At 40.4% G+C, this 12123-nt stretch overlaps 1 protein-coding gene across 1 annotated transcript in view; it reads right to left on the reverse strand.

The window, feature by feature from the left end:
• Positions 1 to 12123, reverse strand: part of LOC136857989 (anionic trypsin-2) — a 204428-nt gene that overhangs the window by 24350 nt on the left and 167955 nt on the right. Inside the window, exon 6 of the mRNA XM_068225745.1 lies at positions 9697 to 9852. Coding sequence (XP_068081846.1) covers positions 9697 to 9852 — 156 coding nt within the window. The remainder of the gene's footprint in view (positions 1 to 9696; positions 9853 to 12123) is intronic.

Raw genomic sequence — 12123 nt, forward strand, 5'->3', positions numbered from 1 at the left:
TATATCATTAATTAAGTCCAAAGGAATCTTGCTCCACTCCATTTCTGACTATACATTTTAGTATAGTGCAGACAGAACGACAGGCGTACACGTACCGGTATTGGTACTATATTTGGAACTTATAACAAAGATAATGACTGTTGCGGAGTGTTGTAACTATAATCCTACTTAACGAGAAGCTCGTCGTTTGCGTCGTTTGGCTATCTGTAGACATGGAAACGGCAAGGAAGTTGCCGAAGCTGTGCCAACATCTCACGAACAACGAATTGACTTGACATGTTTTCCACTTGGAGCGGAAAACACGCCAACATGTTAAATGTGTTAACCTCAACATTCTGAGTTAACATGCAAAGTCAACTGGAAGACACAAACACAATATACATGTCAATTGTAATATGTTAAATTTAACATGTTGGTGTTAAATGTTAATCAGTGGAGACCGGCCTTAAGGCTACGGCCACACTTGCGTGTTTTCCCGCAGCGGGACTGCGTGTTTTTCACGCAGCTGGACGACCTGCGAGGGGGGTGGTCACACTTGCGGTTTGTTCACGCTGGATTTTTGCGGGTTTTTCACCAACTTGACGACAACACGTGGCCACACTTGCGTGTTTGTACGGCGTGATTATATTAGTGTGTTGTATATTGTGATGCCGGCCCCGTGGTGTAGGAGTAGCGTGCCTGCCTCTTACCTGGAGGCCCCGGGTTCGATTTCCGGCCAGGCTCTCTTGTGGGTGGGGGCGGTAGAATAACACCCACGGTATCCCCTGCCTGTCGTAAGAGGCGACTAAAAGGGGACCCAGGGGGTTTGAACTCCGGAGCGTGGGTTGGCGACCACGGGGCCCTTAGCTGAGTCCTGGCATTGCTTCCACTTACTTGTGCCAGGGTCCTCACGTTCATCTATCCTATCCGACCTCTCTTCGTCAACTCTTGTTCTTTTCCGACCCTGACGCTATTAGGTTTGCGAGGGCTAGGGAGTCTTTCATTTTCACGTCCTTCGTGGCCCTTGTCTTCCTTTGGCCGATATCTTCATTTTTCGAAGTGTTGGATCCCTTCCATTTTTTCCCTCTGATTAGTGTTATATAGAGGATGGTTGCCTAGTTGTACTTCCTCTTAAAACAATAATCATCACCACCACAATTCCGGCCAGGTCAGGGATTTTCACCTGGACCTGAGGGCTGGTTCGAGGTCCAGTCAGCCTACGTGATTAGAATTGAGGAGCTATCTGACGGTGAGATAGCGACCCCGGTCTAGAAAGCGAAGAATAACGGCCGAGAGGAGTCGCCGTACTGACCACACGACACCTCGTAATCTGCAGGCCTTCGGGCTGAGCAGCGGTCGCTTGGTAGGGCAAGGCACTTCAAGGGCTGTAGTGCAATGGGGTTTGGTTTTGGTTGTATATTGTGAGTAGCAAAACAACGCCATTGCTCTTCGTATAGAAGGCATTCCATTTTTAAATAATAATTCCGTTGTTGTGTTATGTGCTTGGTTGTTCTTCGCCGTCGTCAGCGTCAAAGAAAACATTGCATCCATCCTGTATTAAGTGACAGGTCATCAAACGGACAATTTGTGCCCTACACAATAAACTAAAAGACAACCAAGATATTTTTTTTTAGTAATACAGAATGTCCGTGACCTTATTTGAACTGCTTTTCTGTATGTTGAAAAATGCTATCAGCGAAAGAAACACAAGGCTGCGGGAATGTATTCCTGAGGAAGAAAAACTCGCATTGACATTAAGGTGTCGTTGAGGCATGGGTACCTTTGTACCTCCAAAATTACCAGTTCACTGTATAATATTCTCCTAAGTTTTAAACACGAACAAGAGCACAATAAAACCGCAGCGTCTTCTTCCCGCAAGTGTGGCCAGTCCCATTAAAGTTAGTGTTGTGCATTTTTAGCGCGTGTTTTCCCGCGGTCACGCTGCGGGAAAACACGCAAGTGTGGCCGTACACTAAGCCTGTATAGTATCAGGTAGCAGCGCACCAATGTCAGCCTCAGCACGAGACTAGCAAGTCCCTTACGCGATACCCGCTCAGGCTATAAAAGCCGGGGGGTACAGGAGCTCTGGGACAGTCATGAGCCAGGGAAGGTAGAGGCAACAACTGAAGGTCCCGCTGGAATGCCTAAACAAACGTCGATCACAGATACTTTTCCAGAGTCTCGCACAGCTTCCGGCGTCACTCCCAAGAAGACGACCCGCAGTCGTGAATCCTCGAAAGATCGACTCGCCGAGGATCAAGATAGCCACACACTCCGCATGGCTACAGGCACACCTGATCTCTCCACAGCACGTGCCATAACTGAGATTCATACACTTCTCAAAGAGCTGACAGTACAACAAGCAACATTCAACGAACGCCTGCAGAACCTCGAGACCTACGAAGACGACGATCCCAATATGACTGTCATGGAACAACGCCAGCAACAGCAGCAGCAGCTCCCGGACCAAGACAACGAACAACGGCCGCCACAACCACGTCAGCCATCCCCATGGAGAAATCTGCAGCCACTGGAACTAACGGCCGGATGGACCAACCCAGACCCGCAACGAGTACTTCAATTAGCTCAACATCTCAAACAGCAACGTCCCCGATAGATCGCGCCACTCTGCGGAGATTACTTCATTACTATTTTCTCTCATCTTGCAAAGGTAATTACATTTCCATTTTTTATTTACAATTTTTACTTTACGTTGCACCGACGCAGATAGGTCTTACGGCGACGATGGGGTAGCAAAAGGGCTAGGAGTTGGAAGAAAGAGACCGTGGCTTTAATTAAGGCAGAGCTGCAGCATTTACCCGGTGTGAAAATGGGAAACCGAGGAAAACCATCTTCAGAGCTTCCGATAGTGGTGTTCGAACCCACTATCACAGCTACGCAACCCTAACCGCACGGCCAACTTGCTGGGTAATTTATTTTCCATGCCATACCAGACAGGACCGAAAATTTTCACTTCAAGGGAGGCAAAAGTAACTGTGCCAGTCTGAGTAACTCAGACGGTTGAGGCGCTGGCCTTCTGACCCCAACGTGGCAGGTTCGATCCTAACTCAGTCCGATAGTATTTGAAGGTGCTCACATACGTCAGCCTCTTGTCAGTAGATTTACTGGCATGTAAAAGAACTCACAGTGGGGCAAGCAGGCCATTGGATTCTGGGGAGCCTGCATCTTCATGTAAGAGGAAGAAACACAGCAACTATCTGGCAACAATAAACATTAATTCCCTCCTACAAACGGGAAAACTGAAACATACATTGGACGTCCTAACAAAACACAACATCCTTGTTACGGCTTTACAGGAGACAAGATTTACGGACGAAGAACCTTTTGTGTCACAAGGCTTCAGGGTCTCCAAGGGACAGCCAGGTCAGAGAGTGATGAAGAATATGCCTCATCTGGGTACAGGCTTAACAGTCAACAACAAAATGATCAACTTTATTATCTCCTTCTCATCACCGAATGTGAGAACATCCACTATAGCCTTCAGAAGTCTCAACAAAGCCTACACGATTGTTAACTTCCATGCACCTACCAATAATACTAATAAGAGTGATATTGAAAGTGTTGAATATTTTTGGGAAGAACTGGAAGAGACAATGGATAAGATTCCAGAACATCACGTGATCATCTTGATGGGGGACTTCAACGGCCAGATTGGTAAGGAGCGCAGGTTTAAGAACATAGTCGGAGAATACCCGGCCCACAAGAGAACCAATTGTAATGGTGAGAGGCTGATCAATCTGTGTAAAAATCACAACCTTGTTCTTAAATCTACAGCATTCAGTCACCTCCCCCGAAAAGCCAAGACCTGAAGATGTCCCAATCCCTTGCTAGGAGAGTACCAGTTAGATCACGTTGCCATCAGTAGAAGGAATAGCAAGGAAATAATGAACGTCAAGGTATTGAGAGGTGCCAATATTGACTCAGACCACTACCTATCTTTGGTCAAAACAAATTTAATTCCACTCACGAAGTGCAGAGGTAACAATGACACCAGGTCCAGAATCCCAAAATTTAATCCAGCCCAGTTGAAAGAGAACAACAACTTTACTAAGGTACTAAGCAATAATCAGAATAAAACGGATTGGCCTAACCTACAGAAGACACTGACAGATGCAGCAACAGAAACCATCCTTGCAACCAGAAGGAGTAAACACCCATGGTGGACACCAACGTGTGATTAGGCAATAGAGGAGAGAAGACAGGCATGGGTGAAATGGAACTGCAACAAAAACACAGAAAATCATACAGCCTTCCTAACAGTCAGAAAGAACACGGCCAAGACCATTAGAAATGCTAAGAGGCAATATAACAACGACATCATAGATCAGGCAGAGAAAGACTTTCAAAGGAACAACACCAGTAACTTGTACAAAACTCTAAAATCTCAGACAAACGCTTAATCAGCCCCTACACTCCACCTTCGTGGACCAGACGGAGAACTGAAAATGAAAAATGAAGATTGTACTACAGCCCTTGCAAAATATTTTGATGAACTCCTCAATGCAGAAGAACCAGAGGAAAAACTACAGTTTCAAGCTAAGAATGTTATTAACCCTGACTCCCTTCCTCCTACCAAGGAAGAAATCAATCAGATCATCTCTGAACTGAAATCTAACAGAGCAGTAGGCGAAGATGGCATCATTGCAGAATTATATAAACATGAAGATGAAGAGTCAATCGACAGTACCCACAGAATCATAACTGACATCTGGACAACAGAAACACTACCAAGGTATTGGACTTCAGCTATCATCCACCCACTGCACAAGAAAAGAGACCAGTTAGACCCTAACAACTATAGAGGGATCTCTTTCCTATCAGTGATTTACAAAATCTTCCCCAAATCATTGCTTAAAAGAGTGGAGGCACAATTAGATTCCTGCATAGGAGAGTACCAAGCTGGATTTAGGAAGTCAAGATCATGCACAGAGCAGATTCTGAACCTCAAAACTATCTTTACCTACAAAAACCTCAGCACCTCACCCTATGTAGCAATTTTCGTTGACTTCCAGAAGGCTTACGACTCGGTAGACAAACAGTCCCTCTTTGAGACGTTGACTGAAATGGGACTGGATAAGAAGACTTTGAATCTTGTGAAGGCTACTCTAACGAACACCATGTCCAAAGTCAAATTCAAAGGGGCATTATCAAAAAGCGTCGAGATCAAAACAGGTGTTAGACAAGGAGATGGTTTGTCCCCTATCCTGTTTAACTGTCTGCTGGAGAAGGTCATTCGGGAATGGACGAACACACTAGCTGACAACTCTGGATTAAAAATCGGCCACAAGAAAGACAAGTTAACAGTTACTTTCTTAGCCTTCGCAGATGACCTCACACTCTTAGCTTCAAGTATGGAAGAAGCTACGTACCAGCTATCCTCCCTAGAACGCAAAGCAGCTAAAGTAGGGATATTTTTTTGCTATGGTCTTTACGTCGCACCGACACAGATAGGTCTTATGGCGACGATGGGATAGGAATGGCCTAGGAGTTAGAAGGAAGCGGCCGTGGCCTTAATTAAGGTACAGCCCCAGCATTTGCCTGGTGTGAAAATGGGAAACCACGGAAAACCATTTTCAGGGCTGCCGATAGTGGGATTCGAAGCTACTATCTCCCGGATGCAAGCTCACAGCCGCGCGCCTCTACGCGCACGGCCAACTCGCCCGGTAAAGTAGGGATAAAGATCGCTGTCAATAAAATAGAATTTCTGACCAACATCAGAGAAGCACCCAACTTCATTTCTTTGGGGGACAAAATAATACACAAGGCCAACTCATTCAAATATCTTGGAGATTGGATAATCCCTAAAGTTAATGAGGACCTTGCAATGAAAAGTAGATGCACTAAATTAGAAAGAGCTTATCATCTTTGTAAGGACATATACAAGTCTAAATCCCTCTCCTTGAATCTTAAACTTAGACACTACAAAACCGTAGTAAGACCATCTGTACTGTACGTCTCAGAATGCCTAAACATGGCCCAGAAAGGACAACTCAGAAAACTGGAACTGAGAAAGCGAAATATCCTCAGAAGGATTATGGGTCCCATTAAAGAAGGAGATGGCTACAGAATCAGGCACAACAAGGAACTGTACAGTAAAATAGAGAGCATTACAACAGCTATGAGGAAGAAAAGACTAATGTTCTATGGTCACGTAGTCAGGATGGACAGCCAGAGACTCACTTCAAGGATCTTCAACACTGTATCTAGAGGGAAAGCAACAAATACCAAATGGACGAATTTAGTGCGGAAAGACCTACAATACCTAAACATTCATTATATTGACATTTACAACCGAGATAAGTTCAGAAAGTTAGTCAAGACACCTGACTCTCTCCAGTCTATAACAACTAAATCACTGCGTCCAGGAGTAGGAGTGAAATGGACTCAAGAAAGAAAAGACATCCATAGCGTTAGAATGAAGGAATACTGGGCTAAGAGGAAGAAAAGAGCTCACCAGAGTTAAGAATCACGTGGTCCATCGTAGGTCTAAACGAAGAAGAAAAAGAAGAATATAAGTTTATTGACGAATTAGTTTATACATAGTTCATAAATACTGCGCCGTTCCTGCGTCCAGGTCGAGTCGCAATTAGAACCAGACTAGCTCGATGTATCGTTAACTTTCATTTGGGGTCGGATTAGGGTCATGAGTTCAATATCGAGAGTAGCGCATCGGGGTAAACGGTTGAATAAACATAACCTACGCATTGGACGTCTCCAGTTCGCGATCCGGTTTGTTTCCGTCAAATTTTTCATTGACTCTTAACCTACGTTTACTTATGATTACATACTTAGCCTAATACGTCATTGAAAGAATGAATAAGTTTTCCTAATATTATTTTAATAAATAAAGAGAAAATCTTGAAAAATAAATTTGAAAATCCGATATCAAGTAAAAAGGAATCTAATTAATATCAACTGACTTCGAGGTTCATCTATTATTCTTACAATATTCTAAGATAGAGGCCTCTAATTAAATTGAAAACAAGAATAAGTTCATATTATATACAAGTTTAGATTGGGAGCTGGAAAATGTCTCTGATGCAGATTATTCAAGGTGGAATCAACTATAAAAATCACATTTCTTACTTTCATCCCTCTTTACAAAATTTAGTTTCTTAAATTTTTCCTTTGATTTACACATATATCACCTTTACTAATCAATTCATAGTAAGTTAGCTTCACCTGTAAGTAGCTGTCCATATTTCATCATCAGTATCAATGTTTGTTAATTGTCATAAAAAGAAAACTGTTGGTCTTCTATTTCATTTAAGGAAAAAAAATACGTGTTTATTTCAAAATCCTCACGTTTGTCATTCACTTTATATGGTAGAAAAGATCATTCATTAAGTCATCACTTCACTCTAGAAAATAATCGAAATATCATTACTGTTATTTACTCAAGTTGTTCATCAAAAATAAATATTAATTTCGAAAAAATATATTTAAGTGCCAACACATTAATCATAAGTGATCTGTCATCATGCTATCATTTACATCTGGCAACTATTCAATGAAATTATTCTAGATATTCAGTAGTCTGACTTGTAAGAAGACCCTATCAGTCACTGTCAACCTTCAATTACAGATAATATTACCAGTGATATCATTGAATATAACGAAATAAGCTTCCTAACTTTTCTTATTTGAGTGAAAATATTTGTGGTTAGAAATTCGTACTAATATAGGCTACGTTTACGTTATCCTCCCCATGTGGATTTATTTTTGATGATCTACAGGTGCTGTATTTAGTTAACATACACATGTTATATAGATCGTATTCGGTATTATATGTGGATTACTGAAGAACTAGCATGCATTAGAGAATCAAATATAACTATCCTCAACCTTAAAATTGCGTCAATTGACCTAACACCGTCGTTAAAATTATCTATTTCTTCACACTCGACGAAACAATAATCATCATCACCATTACTCTTCATAATACCCGACCATTCATTCTTCACATATATATCATCTACTTCATATTACGCATCTCATGTTTTACTTTACATTACACTAAGCACAATAATCCACTTCAACTTGACGCATGTTTTTATTATAATCATCATTCATCCACTTAATTACCCCATTCTGTTCTCAATTTTCTTCAAATTCCATTAATGATCATCATATGTCTTCCTAAGACGTAGCTATAACCTGTATACGATCTTATTTCAACCCCACTTCGCAGTATTATGCCCTAATGTAGTCCTAATATTAACCACAATGTCGTATCATATCTGCATTTAAGCTAAGTTAACCTTTTTCATTCAACATTGACAACATTACGAACGCAAGGTTTGATTATCACTGGTTAAATACTTCCTAATCCAATGAACTTGTCATTCTGGTCAGATGACTACCTAATAACCTCTAATGTTATTAATTTGGTTGACTTTCAGCATAACATCACTTCTTTGGATAACTCAAAATAGCACTTCACATGTATATTTCACGAGAATAGAAAATGGCACCTCTCAAACAAATATTATTTGAATTACTTTAATATGAGATACTTAAATTACTTATTTTTTCCTCCTGTTTCCCTCGTCGCTGTTATATGACCAACTGCCTAGGACATGCTGTATTTGGGTTTATGACATCTTATCAGCCTCTGGGAACAGATGGGAAGGTCTTTGGTCTTCTGCGGTCATCAGGGAATCAATTTGCCGGCTCGAGTCCCCATAGTCCAAGTAGTTTCCGTCTCGGCCTTCTTAGCACATGACGTAGGTGGTTTCTTGCGCAGTTGAAACAGAAATACACATTGGTATGGTCATTTTTGTCATCTTCTGATTACAAGGCCTGCTATGATATAGTAATATGCTGTGACTAATGCTTCTTCTAATGGTATCTTATTAAAATTCTGCAGTTTATCAATATGGCTATTAAAGCTTCAATCGTAATGTTATTTAATTTCCTACAGCTTGCTCTACAGGTTATTATTCCTCTCCAATTTCTTGAGATTGAACCTTGTCGCTGAGCACGTCGTTTTCTCTGTATATCGCGACGTACCGGTATAATTACGTAATCTGTTGATCCAGCTGTTCTGTTTTATTTTATGAAGCTGTCTAAATGCTGTCACGCGATGACTTGTAGGGTTCTTGTCGACGGCTACTCTTAATTATCTTTTAATTTGAACCTTCTTTTACACGTTCAGTTTTCTTCTTGAATTAATTTGCCGTACTGATCTGCTTGTAGCTCCTTCTCGAATCGAATAATTTTCCAATAATAAATTTTGAACAATATTCCGTCTTCTTTCTTTTTCACCGCCTTCTATACTTCATTCCCTTACTTGTACCTAGTGAAAGCACTTTTTTGACATTTATGAATATGTTAACATGTTATTTCCGACGTTCTCGACGCGTAGCGACCATTTTTGCTCCAGAAATCTTCACTGCTAATAGTGAAATGGCACAATACGCACACAAGGGAGGCTCGGATAAATCAGCAGCACAACTAATTCTGAAGTGACTGAAATATACAGTAATTTGACTGTACCTTTCGAAAAAGTATACGAACAACAATACGGGCTATGCAATGAAATTTGTTTTATGTAATGACCTTTCTGTTGTCAGCAAAGACATAATGCGAATAACTGAACAGCCGTAGGCCTATATTTCTGAATAAATTGTGAACGATATAAGCCACAAAAGCTACATATGTGTTAAGTAAAGTAAATTATGAAAGAAAACTTACAAGACATGCATCCTTTCCTCCTTTCACATATCCAGCACAGAACATGCCCGGCTCGATGCCGCCTTCGGCGATGTTTACGTAACTAGCCACGCAGATGTCTTGTGAGATCAAGGGCACATAAAGTGCTTGCAAGATGTGAGGGTAGTGGATAGAGTTCTGTAAATTGTAATCATAATCACATAAACTAAATATCAGTTGAATGTCTTCATGTCTTAATTAAATGGGTGGGGTGAGTGAAGAGAAGTGAACTTAGTTGAATTATTTTTATTGGGATACTTATACATCAAATACTGATGATGGCACAGACGTGAAAATTGGTATTTGGAATCTGCTTTTGCTTAAAAAGTACGCGTTTCTTTATTTTTAAAGAATATTCCAAATACTAATTTTCACGTCTGTAATATCTTTAGATTTTCAGATACCAGTATCCTAATCAAATAATTCAACCCCTCTTTCAGTCCATTTTATCACCCCCGCAAGTGATTTTTCTGAAAAAAGTGTTATTTTATATTTAAAAGAGATTAGAATACCAATTTTCACGTCTGTAATATGTTATGTTTTTGAGATGGTTTCATTTTAAAAATTTACCCACTTTGTTAGCCCTGTTCACCTCCCCCCTTTAAGTACATTTCCCTAAACAAGAAAAATTACGTGTTTATTTTTAAGGGAGATTCCAAATAAAACTTTTCATGACTGTAACATCTTCAGTTTTCCTCCAAAAAGGTATTCAACCGTTTTCTTACATTTCCTCACCTCCTTAAGAGGATTTATCAGAAAAAATATGCGTTTCCTTAAAATCCACTTAAACGGGGTGTAAAAAGGACTGAAAAGGGGTTAAATTACTTTTATGAGGATACTTATATCTCAGAAACTGAAGGTGTTACAGACATGAAAATTTGCATTTCGAACCTTCTTTAAAAATACAGAAACACGCATTATTTTGTTTATGGAAAATCCAATTAAGGGCGGGTAAATAAATTGAAAAATGAGCTTAATTCTTTGTATGAGTAGGCCTATACTTATATCACAAAAAGGAAGGATGTTACAGATGTGAAAATGGGTATTTGGAATCTCCTTTAAAAATAAAGTAACATGAATTTCTTTGTTTCTGGGAAACCTACTTCAGGGGTGGGGATGAACAGGACTGACAAAGGGGTGAATTTTTAAAATTAGTATATCTATAAAACGTAACATGTTACAGACGTGAAAATTGGTATTTCTAATCTCTTTTAAATATAAATTAACACATCCTTTTTTGTTTTCAAAAAAACACTTGGGGGAGAGGGTACAAAGGACTGAAATAGGGGTTGAATTACTTTTATTAGGATACTGGTCTCTCAAAATCTGACGATATTACAGATGTGAAAATTGGTATTTGGAGTATTCTTTGAAAATGAAGAAACGCGCATTTTTGTTGGGGGCGGACGGGGACAGGGAAAAGGGGATGTAAATGTAGTTGAATCCTTTTATGAGGATACAAATAAGAAGTGGACTTAAAACAATACACCGCTAAGGGCTATTGACTAGGGGAAAAGGAATGATGACAAAAAAATACCATTTGAATTACGAAGTTAAAAGGTCAAATCATATGCTAGGTGTTGAATTGGAAATAAATTGAACCTCTCAGAGAGTTAAATGGGGGTTAAGATCCGGAAAGAAATGTATTAATTCCTTCCTCCGAAACGGTTTAACGTACGAAGACAAAATTCCAAGGTGTGAAATAGTAAATATGTTTAAACGTACCACCGCTAAAGTGTCAAATGAGGTTAACTCCGTAAACTAAATTATTCTTCCCTACATAACCGCTTAGCGTACAAAGTTGTAATCTTGCCAGAAGGTCTTCTTTCATGTCCTGAATATAAAATACCGCTTTTTAAAAACATTTTTTCCTTTTAGTTGCTTAAAGTCGCACTGACACAGATAGGTCTTATGGCGACGATGGGAGAGGAAATGGCCAGGAGTGGGAAGGAAGCGGTCGTCGTCTTAATTAAGGTACAGTCCGAGCATTTGCCTGGTGTGAAAATGGGGAAACCACGGAAAACTATCTTCAGGGCTGCCGACAGTAGGGTTCGAACCTACTATCTCCCGAATACTGGATACTGGCCGCACTTAAGCGACTGCAGCTATAGAGCTCGATACTTTAAAACATTTCTCCCCTAAGAGGTTTAGATTGTACTTGACTCTCATAAACACAATATCCATCCTTCCGAAACAGTTTCAGGTATTGCATCCGCTCACCCTCTGAGTTCCAGGCTAGCATTAATCTCAGGGGTGACCGGTTCTTCAATATATGTCAAGATAAAACAGAATATAAACATACGCGCACAAATAAACACAGGGATGAGCGGGGCATACAAATTAAGGTAGGGGAAGGCTCAATAATAGACACAACTTAAAGGACGCCACAATAGCCTGGCAAGTGACAAT

Source organism: Anabrus simplex, chromosome 1 (genome assembly GCF_040414725.1).
Source record: "Anabrus simplex isolate iqAnaSimp1 chromosome 1, ASM4041472v1, whole genome shotgun sequence".
Classification (NCBI taxonomy): domain Eukaryota; kingdom Metazoa; phylum Arthropoda; class Insecta; order Orthoptera; family Tettigoniidae; genus Anabrus; species Anabrus simplex.